General features: G+C 44.6%; 1 protein-coding gene across 1 annotated transcript in view; it reads right to left on the bottom strand.

The window, feature by feature from the left end:
- The window catches only part of LY96 (lymphocyte antigen 96), a 30,528-nt gene extending 14,046 nt beyond the window's left edge, over positions 1–16,482 (bottom strand). The window contains exons 1-5 of the mRNA XM_056523014.1: positions 16,310–16,482; positions 16,143–16,197; positions 16,039–16,050; positions 9,467–9,590; positions 8,729–8,815 (exon numbers count right to left, since the gene is read on the bottom strand). Of these exons, the coding sequence (XP_056378989.1) occupies positions 8,729–8,815; positions 9,467–9,590; positions 16,039–16,050; positions 16,143–16,197; positions 16,310–16,482 (451 nt within the window). The remainder of the gene's footprint in view (positions 1–8,728; positions 8,816–9,466; positions 9,591–16,038; positions 16,051–16,142; positions 16,198–16,309) is intronic.
- Between the last annotated feature and the right edge of the window lie 234 nt (positions 16,483–16,716).

Raw genomic sequence — 16,716 nt, 5'->3', positions numbered from 1 at the left:
AAGCCACCTTAGACCTTTCAGTGGGAAACAGGTCCGACATCATCTCCAGATGCAGGGAACATTGGGAAAGAAAGCCACGGCAAAACTTAGAGTCCCCATCAAATTTATCCGGCAAGGATAAGCGTATCCCAGGAGCGGCCACTCGCTGCGGAGGAGGTGCAGGAGCTGGCGGAGGAGATGACTGCTGAAGCTGTGGTAGCAACTGTTGTAGCATAACGGTCAGTTGAGACAGCTGTTGGCCTTGTTGCGCTATCTGTTGTGACTGCTGGGCGACCACCGTGGTGAGGTCAGCGACAACTGGCAGAGGAACTTCAGCGGGATCCATGGCCGGATCTACTGTCACGATGCCGGCTGGCAGGTAGTGGACCCTCTGTGCCAGAGAGGGATTGGCGTGGACCGTGCTAGTGGACCGGTTCTAAGCCACTACTGGTTTTCACCAGAGCCCGCCGCAAAGCGGGATGGTCTTGCTGCGGCGGTAGTGACCAGGTCGTATCCACTAGCAACGGCTCACCTCTCTGGCTGCTGAAGATAGGCGCGGTACAAGGGAGTAGGCAGAAGCAAGGTCGGACGTAGCAGAAGGTCGGGGCAGGCAGCAAGGATCGTAGTCAGGGGCAACGGCAGAAGGTCTGGAAACACAGGCAAGGAACACACAAGGAACGCTTTCACTGGCACTAAGGCAACAAGATCCGGCAAGGGAGTGCAAGGGAAGTGAGGTAATATAGGGAAGTGCACAGGTGAAAACCCTAATTGGAACCACTGCGCCAATCAGCGGCGCAGTGGCCCTTTAAATCGCAGAGACCCGGCGCGCGCGCGCCCTAGGGAGCGGGGCCGCGCGCGCCGGGACAGAACAGACGGGGAGCGAGTCAGGTAGGGGAGCCGGGGTGCGCATCGCGAGCGGGCGCTACCCGCATCGCGAATCGCATCCCGGCTGGCAGCAGGATCGCAGCGCCCCGGGTCAGAGGACGTGACCGGAGCGCTGCAGCGGAGGGAGTGAAGCGAGCGCTCCGGGGAGGAGCGGGGACCCGGAGCGCTCGGCGTAACAAACGCCAATCCTAAGTCATGGCCTCCTCAAGCGGAAGACGCCTTTAAACAGCTCAAGTCTGCCTTTTCTTCTGCTCCCGTGCTCTCCAGACCTGACCCATCTAAACCCTTCCTATTGGAGGTTGATGCCTCCTCAGTAGGAGCTGGAGCGGTTCTTCTACAAAAAAATTCTTCTGGGCATGCTGTTACTTGTGGTTTTTTTTCTAGGACCTTCTCTCCGGCGGAGAGGAACTACTCCATCGGGGATCGAGAGCTACTGGCCATTAAATTAGCACTTGAGGAATGGAGGCATCTGCTGGAGGGATCAAAATTTCCAGTTATTATTCACACCGATCACAAGAATCTCTCCTATCTCCAGTCTGCCCAACGGCTGAACCCTCGCCAGGCCAGGTGGTCTCTGTTCTTTGCCCGGTTTAATTTTGAAATTCACTTTCGCCCTGCCGATAAGAACATTAGGGCCGATGCTCTCTCTCGTTCCTCGGATGCCTCGGAAGTAGAGCTCTCTCCGCAACACATCATTCCTCCTGACTGCCTGATCTCCACTTCTCCAGCCTCCATCAGGCAAACTCCTCCAGGGAAGACCTTCGTTTCTCCACGCCAACGCCTCGGAATCCTCAAATGGGGTCACTCCTCCCATCTCGCAGGCCATGCGGGCATCAAGAAATCCTTGCAACTCATCTCTCGTTTCTATTGGTGGCCGACTCTGGAAACGGATGTTGTTGATTTTGTGCGGGCCTGCACTGTCTGTGCCCGGGATAAGACTCCTCGCCAGAAGCCTGCTGGTCTTCTTCATCCTCTGCCTGTCCCTGAACAGCCTTGGTCTCTGATTGGTATGGACTTTATTACAGACTTACCCCCATCCCGTGGCAACACTGTTGTTTGGGTGGTCGTTGATCGATTTTCCAAGATGGCACATTTTATTCCTCTTCCTGGTCTTCCTTGAGCGCCTCAGTTGGCAAAACAATTTTTTGTACACATTTTTCGTCTTCACGGGTTGCCCACGCAGATCGTCTCGGATAGAGGCGTCCAATTCGTGTCAAAATTCTGGAGGGCTCTCTGTAAACAACTCAAGATTAAATTAAACTTTTCTTCTGCTTATCATCCTCAATCCAATGGGCAAGTAGAAAGAATTAACCAGGTCCTGGGTGATTATTTACGGCATTTTGTTTCCTCCCGCCAGGATGACTGGGCAGATCTTCTTCCATGGGCCGAATTCTCGTACAACTTCAGAGTCTCTGAATCTTCTTCCAAATCCCCATTTTTCGTGGTGTACGGCCGTCACCCTCTTCCCCCCCTCCCTACTCCCTTGCCCTCTGGTTTGCCCGCTGTGGATGAAATAACTCGTGATCTTTCCACCATATGGAAAGAGACCCAAAATTCTCTCTTACAGGCTTCATCATGCATGAAGAAGTTTGCTGATAAGAAAAGAAGAGCTCCCCCCATTTTTTCTCCCGGAGACAAGGTATGGCTCTCCGCTAAATATGTCCGCTTCCGTGTTCCCAGCTACAAATTGGGACCACGCTATCTTGGTCCTTTCAAAATCTTGTGCCAAATTAATCCTGTCTCTTACAAACTTCTTCTTCCTCCTTCTCTTCGTATTCCTAATGCCTTTCATGTCTCTCTTCTTAAGCCACTCATCATCAACCGTTTCTCTCCCAAACTTATTTCTCCTACTCCTGTCTCCGGTTCTTCAGACATCTTCTCCGTAAAGGAGATACTGGCCTCCAAAAAGGTCAGAGGAAAAACTTTTTTTTTAGTGGACTGGGAGGGCTGTGGTCCTGAAGAGAGATCCTGGGAACCTGAGGACAATATCCTAGATAAAAGTCTGGTCCTCAGGTTCTCAGGCTCTAAGAAGAGGGGGAGACCCAAGGGGGGGGTACTGTTACGCCGAGCGCTCCGGGTCCCCGCTCCTCCCCGGAGCGCTCGCAACATCCTCGCTACGGCAGCACCCCGGTCAGATCCACTGACCGGGTGCGCTGCGATACCGCCTCCAGCCGGGGTGCGATTCGCGATGCGGGTGGCGCCCGCTCGCGATGCGCACCCCGGCTTCCGTACCTGACTCGCTCTCCCTCGGTCCTGTCCCGGCGCGCGCGGCCCCGCTCCCTAGGGCGCGCGCGCGCCGGGTCTCTGCGATTTAAAGGGCCACTGCGCCACTGATTGGCGCAGTGGTTCCAATTAGTGTCTTCACCTGTGCACTCCCTATGTATACCTCACTTCCCCTGCACTCCCTCGCCGGATCTTGTTGCCCTTGTGCCTAGTGAAAGCGTTCCCTTGTGTGTTCCTAGCCTGTGTTCCAGACCTCCTGCCGTTGCCCCTGACTACGATCCTTGCTGCCTGCCCCGACCTTCTGCTACGTCCGACCTTGATTTTGTCTACTCCCTTGTACCGCGCCTATCTTCAGCAGTCAGAGAGGTTGAGCCATTGCTAGTGGATACGACCTGGTTACTACCGCCGCAGCAAGACCATCCCGCTTTGCGGCGGGCTCTGGTGAACACCAGTAGTAACTTAGAACCGGTCCACTAGCACGGTCCACGCCAATCCCTCTCTGGCACAGAGGATCCACCTCCTGCCAGCCGGCATCGTGACAATAATGCTGGGCAGACATCGGGCAGAGCCCGGTGTCTGCCCAGCATTATGGAATGGATGTGATATGAAGAAGTGAATTTGTAGAGGTGAATGCATTGCTGCCTATTTTTTCTCAATTTTTCGATTGGTTTTCAGACTGTATTCTCAGGCTCTTTGCACCCCTCATTTTCACAGCTTTGGCTCTTATCCCCTCAGTGAACTTATATATTGTACCAGTCTTACAGAGGTCAGTAGTGCCACCCCCAGTTATCCTCTACAGTGCCTTTTAGTAGCAGTATTGTGATATTATTTGGTCATGGCATAGCAGAAAATTTCCCTCTGGGCTGTTGTAATGCCACATATCGAAGGACAACTAAATAAAACGTATCCAAAGTAAAGCTGCATTTTAGGACCAATGATGCATAATAAAAGTGTTCATGATCCTTAGAGTGTACAACAACAGAAGAGAACATTTAGAATGAATCAGGTAAATGCATTTAGAGAATAGGGTTTCACAGAAGGGAAATAGATCGCTTAAAACTTAACTTTTAATAGTGTTTAGTAATAAGACAAATAGTCCTCAAAGTACAAAAATAATTAGTAATAAGTATAGGTGAAGAGGAGCTCAGATAAATGTTATAGGGCTCAAAACTTCCCATATTAAAGCACAAAATCCTACAGAGAATCAACTGTGTCAATATACACAAATATAACGTAATTAATCCCGACGCGTTTCCCCCCCTCCAAAATAGGAGTAATGCGGGTTCATCAGGGGATACAAATGTAGGAAAGAAAAGAGCTGTGATACAATAACCGCCAGTTAGTGTGGAAAATAAGATGTCCGGTCCGGTGGGGACCACTCACTCAGACCCTAAGATACCGTCCCTGACGTGGGATGAATGACCGGGGTGGCCGTTTGAAGACGGCTAGTCCCCTCCTGGAAGCAGCAGCAGAGGGGTCTCTGCTGTTGCTGCCAGGAGGGGACTAGCCGTCATCATACGGCCACCCAGGTCATTCATCCCACATCTTGGAGAGCTGACTGTGCAAAGTATGGATTCACAGAAAGAGCTCTTCAAGGATAGCGGATAAAAAAAAACGGAAGGGGTACAGCGCTTAGAGGAGTATTTTATTTTAGTGATTGGTGCTGGTCTCAGACCCATACTGATCAAATATCAACAGTTTAAAAAAATATATAATTATTATTTTACCCTTTAAAAGGGGTACTCCAAAAAAGAACAGGATATATCCAGCTCCACAAAACGTTAAAATCTCAAATCTTTTCTTCAAACTGGTTAAAACATGGCACACAAAAAGCACAAAATAGCACAAAATATAGTTAAACCCAAAAGCCGCAATGACCTTTTATTAAACACTCATTCACGTAAAAGAAAGGATTCAAACATTAAAAATAAACAGATTGTTTTTTCCACATCTGATAGCACTGAATTTACTCAAATAGAGAGAGTCATACGTAAGCACTTACCTATATTGTTTGTAAATTATGTTTTAAATGAAATCTTGAAACCTGGCATAAGAGTAGTTGCGAAAATGGGACAGACACTACGTAATAATTTATCACAGTGATTTTTGTGGAAGTAATGAGAATGACAGGTGGTTACGGCATAAAGGTTGTTTTAAGTGTTCTAGACCTCGGTGTGACTTATGTTAAAGGGGTTCTCCACCATAAGGTGATTTTAGTACGTACCTGGCAGACAGTAATGGACATGCTTAGGAAGGATCTGCACTTGTCTTGGGGCTAAATGGCTATGTTGTAAGATTACTATAACACTGTGGCTAGCTTTTGTGAACTGGTATTTCCTTTTTGAGTTTTCTTCTTTGCCTACAAATCCCATAATTCAATTTTCTCCCTTCCACACATCAGCCACCCCACCCATTGAAACATAAATGAGTTGCATCCATTCAAAAGACCTGTGGTTTTCAATCAGGGTGCCTACAGCTGTTGCATTAGTTGCAGATTGATCTCTCTCCCACCAAGCGATCCCTCCACCCATTGAAGCAGACATGCTCCCTGTCATCAGCTGACTAGTGAGTCAGGTCTCGGCCGCATTGCAACCTGGGAAAAATGAGACAACAGTCATTTTGTATGCTGGTAAAAATAAATATTGGGGTGAAAATCACAGAAGAATTGTGAGAAAACTGTCTCACACACAGGTACACACACTATATTATGAACTACACTATATTATGAACTACACTTTACAGCCCCTGTAGCATAGTGAAATAAAAAAAAATTGGAATACCCCTTTAACCCCTTAAGTACCCATGACGTACCGGTACGTCATGAGTCCGCTCCCGTTCTATAACGCGGGGCCACGGCTAACAAAGGCCGGGACCCGTTGCTAATAGCGCGCAGCACTGATCGCGGTGCTGCGCGCTATTAACCCTTTAGACGCAGCGTTCAAAGTTGAACGCCGCGTCTAAAGTGAAAGTAAAACAATGCCGGCTACCTCAGGGAGCTGTTCGGCATTGCCGCGGTGAAATCGCAGCATCCCGAACAGCTTACATGAAAGCCCGAGGGTCCCTACCTGCCTCCTCGCTGTCCGATCGCCGAAGGACTGTTCAGTGCCTGAGATCCAGGCATGAGCAGTCAAGCGGCAGAATCATCGATCAGTGGTTTCTTATGAGAAACCACTGATCAATGTAAAAGATCAGTGTGTGCAGTGTTATAGGTCCCTATGGGAGCTATAACACTGCAAAAAAAAAGTGGAAAAAAAGTGAATAAAGATCATTTAACACCTCACCTAATAAAAGTTTGAATCACCCCCCTTTTCCCATTTAAAAAAAAAAAAACTGTGTAAATAAAAATAAACATATGTGGTATCGCCGCATGCGGAAATGTCCGAATTATAAAAATATATCATTAATTAAACCGCACGGTCATTGCTGTACACACAAAAAAATTCCAAAGTCCAAAATAGTGTATTTTTGGTCACTTTTTATATCATGAAAAAATGAATAAAAAGCGATAGAAAAGTCCGATCAATACAAAAATGGTACCACTAAAAACTTCAGATCACGGCGCAAAAAATGAGCCCTCATACCACCCCATACATGGAAAAATAAAAAGTTATAGGGGTCAGGAGATAACAATTTTAAACGAATACATTTTCCTGCATGTAGTTATGATTTTTTCCAGAAGTATGACAAAATCAAACTTATATAAGTAGGGTATCATTTTAATTTTATGGACCTACAGAATAAAGATAAGGTGTCATTTTTACAGAAAAATGCACTGTGAAGAAATGAAAGCCCCCAAAAGTTACAAAATGGCATTTTTCTTTCAATTTTGCCTCACAATGATTTTTTTTTTCTGTTTCACCGTAGATTTTTGGGTAAAATGACTGATGTCATTACAAAGTAGAATTGGTGGCACAAACAATAAGCCATCATATGGATTTTTAGGTGCAAAATTGAAAGAGTTATGATTTTTTAAAGGTAAGGAGGAAAAAACGAAAAAGCAAAAACGGAAAAATCCCGGGTCCTTAAGGGGTTAAGACTTATACTTTTATATCAATCGCTAATAATAAGAGTTTTGATATTCAATCTTTCATAAATCGTGATACATAGCATGTAGTATATTTGGCTACGTGTTAAATATGCAATGTACAATATGTAGGATGCACAGTACGTAAGTTCAAAAAAACTTATTTACAAACAATTTCCTATCCCACAGGTCTCCATGTCACTTTCACGCTCCATAATGGTGACGCATCATGTTAGGAAATTACAGGCATAGAAAGAGTCGGCCCTCCCTGAAGGAGGAGACTGGTCACGGACTCTATTCATGAGAGAAGCTAATTGGATTTTAGACACACTTTTTCCGTTGGGTATGAATTATAAGAATGATTTTGCTTATATTTATTGATTTGCTTTTTTTTTGTAGGTTTATGTGTACTTTGATATATGTGGTTTAATATGCTGGTTTCGTAGTGGAGCTTGTCACTCCCTGTGGAATGTATCTTCCTTGATGTCAGAGGGTGTCTCCTTCACATGTGGGTCTGAACAATTAGTAGTATATAAGTGCTGTAGCTAGTAGTAACCACTCATGCCATGATTAAGAACCTAAGGGTTTGAAACGCATTGGCGTCTTTTTTAGTGATGAGCAGCAGGGGCCATATTCGAATTTACAATATTTTGCGAATATATTGACGATTATTCGTCCTATGTTCGCGAAATTCGCATTTTCGCTATGTTCAGTCACTTTTTTTCTATGCGAAAATTTGCATATAAATTTGCATAAAGATTTGCATGTGGAAAAAAACGAATATTCGTCATTACGAATATATAGCACTATATTCTAAATATTCGTGAAATCGCGAAGTGCTGATATTCGCGATAAAAATTTGCATTACGAATATTCGTGCTCAGCACTAGTCTTTTTATCTCACTAGAGCACTATCTTTTGTTTTTGTGTGCCATGTTTTAACCAGTTTGAAGTAAAGATTTGAGATTTTAACTTTTTGTGGAGCTGGATATATCCTGTTATTTGCTGTGAACCTGAACTGAGGATGTGGCTCGGCATCTAGTCCTGTGCTCCCTCCAATCAAAGGCATCTCCCTAAACTGCAAGAACGGTGAGTTGGTGCAAATCGTCTTTGTATTTAGTGTTATTTTGGTGTGAAACTATTTTTATCAAATCAACTGGTGCTAAAAAGTTAAACAGATTTGTAAATTACTTTTATAAAAAAAATCTTAATCCTTCCAGTACTTATCAGCTGCTGTATACTACAGAGGAAGTTGTATTTCTTTTTTAATTCCTTTACTGTCTGAACACAGTGCTCTCTGCTGACACCTCTGTCCATGTCAGGAACTGTCCTGAGCAGGAGAGGTTTGCTATGGGGATTTGCTCCTACTCTAGACAGTTCCTGACATAGACAGAGGTGTCAGCAGATAGCAGTGAAGTCAGACTGGAAAGAGCAACTTCCTCTGTAGTATACAGCAGCTGATAAGTACTGGAAGGATTGAAATTTTTAATCAAAGTAATTTCCAAATCTGTTTAACTTTCTAGCACCAGTAAATTTGAATAAAAAACTTGTTTTTCCACCGGAGTACCCCTTAAAACATTTCTAATGATATTTTTTAACAACAAATACTGTACATACTTGGAATCAGTGTCATAGTAAAATTCATACGTGCGTTCTTATGAAGCTCACAAGGCTCTACCTTAATCAATGGAATAAAACTGTCATCTGAAGAAGAGAGAAACATAGACATTATGTAGAGTATTTGTTTTCAGTACAATTAAAAGTAACAATATCAATAATAATAAGAATAGATCCATTTCCCTTATCACTCAATTTTTTAAATATTCTGTTTATTTATTTCTTTGGTCATGTTAACCTTTGCATTAAAGGCTTCTCTGTCGGCAAAACATCAGATTTAATAGCAAAAATAGCACTGTATGTGTCATCATTTTTGCAGCACGACTTTCAGTCATACAGTAGAAAAATCAACTATGTTAGTCAGACAAGGCCATCAGGGGTTGGATTAACTCTTTCATCTTTCCATACCATATATGATATTGTGGCGCCATAAAAAAAACGTATAGCAGCAATATATTGACACTGATTTTTTTTTATATTATCCGTCTAGCAAACCTGTTCTATTTTGCTCGATCTGATAGAGTTAATTAATATTTATTCTGGGAATATGTCTGTAAAATAAGGTAGATCCAGCTACCGATCTAACAAAAAATGTAAAGTATTCCCATCTGGTAGGATAAGAGAAGTCATTGATGGGATGTTCTCATAAATGCTTGTGTTTTGGGGGGATCATTTTCATAAAACCAATAAGAGAAATAGCACAGTGTATTTTAATATAGAAAGGACTGTATTACTTACCACACTTCTCATAAAATACTTCCATCTTGGATGTATTGCACATCATATGTTTCCTGCTGGTTTCTGTTATCACAAATCCAAAAAGAAACAGTAGAACCCGAAACATTTCAGAGGCAATAAGATCCTACAAATACAACGTTTACCATATTGTTTTACCTCGACAAGCAGAATGCAACAAAAGTTCAAGTTCCCCTTTTGTCAATTTTCAGTTCCTTTTATTAGAGGATTTTTCCTCCCATGATGCATAATTCTCTGAATGATTTAGTCATTTACTTGTGGTGTCTGTTGTAAACATTTTTAGGGTAAGGCCCCAAGGGACAGAAACTTTCCACAGTAGAAAATTAAGAGCAACTCCACAGGTGAATCTGCACCCAAATATGCGGATTTACTGCCACTGATTTTAGAGCAGAATATATTATAAAAAAAAAAAAATCAGTGTAATGTACAAAAGCCTAAAGATTTATGGTACGTTTACCCACAGTGGATTATGTACGTATAAATGGACCCTTATTGTGTATTTTGACTTTGCCAATGAAGTTTATGTGGAAAATCACAATAAGGCTATGTTAACAAGGGAAAAAGACCACGCAATTGTAAGTTGTTTCATATGTTAACAAGGGGGAATGTCCGGACGAAGAATCTGCCAGCGCTCGGACCGCTTGGAAATGTGCCGTCTCATAGATGGCAATGCATTCCGTGCACAGTCCGCAGAAAGAGTAGACATATCTATTCTTTGTGCGGACACCAGAATTTGAGTTTACGCAGCAGAACAGCGCGGCAGAATCTCATTAAAATCAATGGGAATCTGCTACTGTAAAATTCTGCACGGAAATTACCTCGTGTAAACAAAGCCTAAATCCCCAGAATATCCACAAGACTTGAAATCTGCACTGCAGGTCTATTTATGTGTGGACATATTTCTCCAAAACCCATCCACTATTCTGCTACTATAATACACTTTAGATTAACCAACCAGTGTGAATATACCCTTACAGTTTTGAAACAAACATAGCAACCTGCCAGCTGAACCGTGTCTTCCAAAAGTTCCCATGATAGATTCAGCTAGCAATGTTCCATGCGATGACTATTAGATGCGTATTATAGTAATGTTAGCCCTTCTCCATTTTCCTCACTTGTTACCCTTTTAAATGTTAACATTCTCATCATTTTCACACATGGCCATTGTTCACGGCACTTGAATCGTCATTCAGATTTGCACGTTTGCTCTGGTTTGTCTCCGGCCCATGTGAACAGCAGCACAGTGGTGTCCAGCACCTATGCATATTACTACTCGCTGATCTCCAACCTGATCATAGAGGGTCTTGCTTATACAATGAGTACACAGTTATTTTCCCCCTTTCCCTAATTGCTCACAGTAAGGGTACAGTAATTTTCACCCTCACCTTGTAGACACATAGACGATTTCAGAGATGTGGCACTGATAGTCAGCCGAAAGCACGTGTGTGCATGTTAGTGCTGTATCCTCCATTCTGTTTAGTCAGAACTGCAGATAAGATGCAATGTTAATTTGTGAAGGCACTAAACATGCCTCCGGCTGCAATTATGGCCACCCTCCTTATGCCATAACACATCGTCTGGGGATCATACACCCAGTGTCTTGGCAGCAGACAAGTGCTGGGTACACATACATTACATGAGGGAGATAGGGGTATGCTCCTGACAGTGCTGGGTATACATACACCACATGAGGGGACGGGGTATGCTCCTGACAGTGCTGGATATACACATACTACATGAGGGGGATAGAAGTACGCTCCTGACAATGCTGGGTATACATACACCACATGAGGGGGATAGGGGTATGCTCCTGACAGTGCTGGGTATACATACACCACATGAGGGGACGGGGTATGCGCCTGACAGTGCTGGGTATACATACACCACATGAGGGGACGGGGTATGCTCCTGACATTGTTGGGTATACATACACTACATGAGGGGACGGGGTATGCTCCTGACAGTGCTGGGTATACACATACTACATGAGGGGGATAGAAGTACGCTCCTGACAATGCTGGGTATACACATACTACTTAAGGGACATAGGGGTATGCTCCTGACAGTGTTGGGTATACATACACCACATGATGGGATAGGGGTACTGTCAGGCCCAAGGCCTGATTATGGAATCATACACGTGTATTATAATTGTATTTGTGTATAATGTATAATCTGAGACATGGATGAGGGTTAATTCAGACTGTGTATTTGTTATTGTGTATTCCAGATGTATTGGGGGGCCTGCCTGCCTGTGTTATACTTCTTTTGAAGTCAAAAGCCTTCATAGCAGCAGGATATGAGATGTCTCTGGTCCCATCATAAAATCAAAATGAGATAAGGGGCCCGGACGAGAGATGCCCCCCACCTGGTGGGATCAGAAGGGAGGGGGGATGGAGTTTTCCCTCCTAAAAGGCCACTATAAAACTGAGATGCTGGACAAACATTTGTTCAAGCCTGTGGAAAAAGCTGAAGACATCCTAAAATACAGCTGGACACTGACTCACAAAGACTGCTATACAATTATGCTGTAAGGACTTTCTTTTTGTTTTCTGAACTTGTCTTGCTGAACTCTTTTATATATTGTTATACTTATATGTCATTTGTTTATTTTATACATAGCACTGTGATACCTTTTTCAGATTAAATGTTTAATTAATCAGCTCTGGTCTTTGATCTCTAAATATAGGAGCTCACCTTTCTGAAGGAAGCTCTGGTGAAACACGTTTATCAAAGGGTTAATTTGGTGACTTGCTGGGACTGGTAGTGGATACCCAGAGGTCTGGTGGCTTTAACCCTTGCACCATCACACTCTCTCTAGTGTCATGGCTGGACCGATAGGGTTTGATTGTGACAGGTACGCTCCTGACAGTGCTGGGTACACATACACCACATGAGGGGATAGGAGTGCGCTCCTGACAGTGCTGGGTATATATACACCACATGAGGGGATAGGGGTATGCTCCTGACAGTGCTGGGTATATATACAACACATGAGGAGATAGGGGTATGCTCCTGACATTGCTGGGTATATATACAACACATGAGGGGATAGGGGTATGCTCCTGACAGTGCTGGGTATACATACACCACATGAGCGGATAGGGGTAAGCTCCTGACAGTGCTGGGTATACATACACCACATGAGGGGATAAAGGTACACTCCTGACAGTGCTGGGTATACATACACCATATGAGTGGATAGGGGTACACTCCTGACAGTGCTGGGTATACATACACCACATGAGTGGACGGGGGTACACTCCTGACAGTGCTGCATATACATACACTGCATGAGAGGATGGGGGTACGATCCTGACAGTGCTTGGTATACACATACTACATGAGGGGGATAGAAGTACACTCCTGACAGTGCTGGGTATACATACACCACATGAGGGGGATAGGAGTGCACTCCTGACAGTGCTGGGTATACATACACTACATGAGGGGGATAGGAGTGCACTCCTGACAGTGCTGGGTATACACATACTACATGAGGGGGATAGGAGTGCGCTCCGGACAGTGCTGGGTATACATACACCACATGAGGGGGATAGAAGTACACTCCTGACAGTGCTGGGTATTAGGGGTGTGAATCGCCAAGAATTTGGCGATTCGATTCGAATCGCGATACCAGTGTGGCGATTCGATATATCCCGATATATCGCGATACCGTCTAGGTGACGATACATCGCGATATATCCCGATATATCGCCCACCTGGGAGCATTCATAGATCCCAATAGACGCCGCTGTCAGCTTTGACAGCGGCGATCTAGTACTCCGGTGCACACTTTTCTCATGTTATCCCGTCCGGGCTGCAAAATAAAATAAAACGCACTCTCTTACCTGCCAACGAGCCCCCGGAGCTCCGGTACACTCCGGTACAGGTGTTCGGTCCCCGGGCTGTATTCTTCTTACTTCCTGTTAGTCCGGCACGTCACATGGAGCTTCAGCCTATCACCAGCGGAGGCGGGACATCGCTGCGGCTGGTGATAGGCTGAAGCTCCATGTGACGTGCCAGACTAACAGGAAGTAAGAAGAATACAGCCCGGGGACCGAACACCTGTACCGGAGCTCCGGGGGCTCGTTTGCAGGTAAGATAAAGTGCGTTTTATTTTGCAGCCTGGATAGGATAAAATGAGAAAAGTGCGCACCGGATACTCCTTTAATAGCCAGCCGCGGCGATTGCCGCATGCTGGCTATTAGCGGCGGCCCCCGGCTACTGAAATCAGCCGGGGGTCGCATAGTACGGAGTGGGCACGAGTCGGAGCCCGCTCCATAGCCGTGTCAGATCCGGCCTGCCCGCCTCCACAAATGTGGAACTTTTATCTCCTGATGCCCGGGACATGACATGCTGTTCCGGGCGTCCGCAGATAAAAATTCCACATCCCTAAAAGAATCGATTCAAAAATATTTTGAATCGATTCTGTATCGGCAAATGAAAAATCGCGATTATCGCGAGAATCGATTTTTTCTTACATCCCTACTGGGTATACATACACCACATGAGGGGGATAGGAGTGCACTCCTGACAGTGCTGGGTATACATACACTACATGAGGGGGATAGGAGTGCACTCCTGACAGTGCTGGGTATACACATACTACATGAGGGGGATAGGAGTGCGCTCCGGACAGTGCTGGGTATACATACACCACATGAGGGGGATAGGAGTGCACTCCTGACAGGGCTGGGTATACATACACCACATGAGGGGGATAGGAGTGCACTTCTGACAGTGCTGGGTATACACATACTACATGAGGGGGATAGGAGTGCACTCCTGGGTATACACATACTACATGAGGGGATAGGAGTGCGCTCCTGACAGTGCTGGGTATACACATACTACATGAGGGGAATAGGTATGCGCTCCTGACAGTGCTGGGTATACACATACTACATGAGGGGGATAGGAGTGCGCTCCGGACAGTGCTGGGTATACATACACCACATGAGGAGGATAGGAGTGCACTCCTGACAGTGCTGGGTATACACATATTACATGAGGGGGATAGGAGTGCACTCCTGACAGTGCTGGGTATACACATACTACATGAGGGGATAGGAGTGCGCTCCTGACAGTGCTGGGTATACACATACTACATGAGGGGGATAGGAGTGCGCTCCTGACAGTGCTGGGTATACACATACTACATGAGGGGGATAGGAGTGCGCTCCGGACAGTGCTGGGTATACATACACTACATGAGGGGGATAGGAGTGCGCTCCTGACAGTGCTGGGTATACATACACTACATGAGGGGGATAGGAGTGTGCTCCTGACAGTGCTGGGTATACATACACTACATGAGGGGGATAGGAGTGTGCTCCTGACAGTGCTGGGTATACATACACCACATGAGGGGGATAGGAGTGCGCTCCTGACAGTGCTGGGTATACATACACTACATGAGGGGGATATTGAGTAAGAAGATTATGTGGGTGTTCTTGGTAGAGAACCCCCCTTGAGATCCACCTTTTGGCTCAGAGTATGTACCAAGTATGTACCAAGAGATGATGAGGTGCTTTAGATATGGTGAAGAAATAAAAGTGTTTATTTGGAGATACAAGTAAGGACAACGTGTTTCTGGAAGACTACTCCTCCCTGATTTCTACAAAACTGACCTGGTGAACTTGACAGGAAAAAAACTAAACTTTTATTTTAACTGCCCAGATATATTCATTGAAGTGAAATAAACCTCTCAAAAAGGTCCACTACTTTTATCAAAGCCTTTACACGTAAGATTTTTGAGGAGAACCAATTTCCTATAATAAATAATCTAGTGTAGAATAGTTGGATTTGCACTTTCATTCTACTCTCTAACTCAACATCAATTTCCTTCCACTAAAATGCTAATACACTCCCAAATCATATGTAACATATCCACAGCCCATTCACCACATATAGGACAGTGGGAGTTATCATATTTTTGGGAAAAATATTGGAGAATAATATAGTCCATGTATTATATGGAATCTAATAAATTGGTCATTAGCGTTAGAAGATACACAAAGATAGGAAACTCTTCAGCTCACCTCCACTGCACAAACTCTCTGAAGTGTTTAACATTACAGTAAATCTTGACCACACATATTTATCCTTAAAGCATACCTGTCAGATCCCACATATGTTATTCAGTACCTAATCCTGATCATGTACATATCATTTTTATGTCTCTATTACTCATATTTCACAAAAGAATTGCATTTTAGAGCTGCTCAATGTAGCATGCCCAGACATCCTTTGACTGACCAGGCATGCTTGGAGTTGTAGTTTTGCAACAGCTGGAGGCACTTGTTTGGTAAAACTCTGTGTTACAGCAGTGTTGCTGCAAGCTGTTCCTCCTGCAGCCTTGTCAATCAGCCATCTTGCTTCCATGATCCTTAGACACCCTCATACTGCTGTGGGAATTATCAGTGTCCAAGGAGATATGAGGACCCCTAGTGGTGGGATTTTCTTTTTTTTTTTTATCAATTCTCTTTTTATTGAAGTTTTCAAATAATTTAACATGTAATATGAACAATACAATAAATAAAGGTACTCACTGCATATTGTGCCTATACAGGAATAATAAGTGGTTACAAGACGGGGTCATGAACAGCGCAATCATCAAACCACTATATATGATTATATAACAGCGGACTCCTACGCCCATGGCGCTCTCTAAGACCCACTCATCAGCAGCCACGACCTCAAAGGAAGAACTTAAAGTAAGAAAGAAAGAAATAAGAAAGAAACGAGAACTTTCAAGACAAGAGAAAGAGTAAGAGATAAGGTGGGGGGAGGAGAGGGGAGAAGGGGGGGTTAGCAACGCACTCTTCATCAATCCGGGATCTTAGGGAAATTGGATTCCAGGCGAGAGGAGTCGCTCGTATGTGAGACAGACTGGGTATCACGCTCCATCGGAGAGTGAACAGGCGAGGGGAGTAACTGGTTTGCAAAATACTTAGAAGCTCCCCATGGTGCCCATAAGGCAGTGAATTTGACATGAGCCCTATTAGCCCAGCTTGTCAACTCCTCAAATTTACAGATTTGATTTACCTTATCTCACCACTCCGTCAAAGAAGGTGGGGAGGTTTGACGCTACTTCAGTGGAATCAATGCTTTAGCCGCTGTAATTAAATGGACTACAAGGTTAGTTTTGGAGGGGCGATAAGTTGCGGGAGTAGTGTGTGGTGATTTCTTTAATAAAATGGGAACATTTTTAAACAAGTATATTACAA

Source organism: Hyla sarda, chromosome 5 (genome assembly GCF_029499605.1).
Source record: "Hyla sarda isolate aHylSar1 chromosome 5, aHylSar1.hap1, whole genome shotgun sequence".
Classification (NCBI taxonomy): Eukaryota; Metazoa; Chordata; class Amphibia; order Anura; family Hylidae; genus Hyla; species Hyla sarda.
This window is presented reverse-complemented; position numbering and strand designations above follow the sequence as displayed.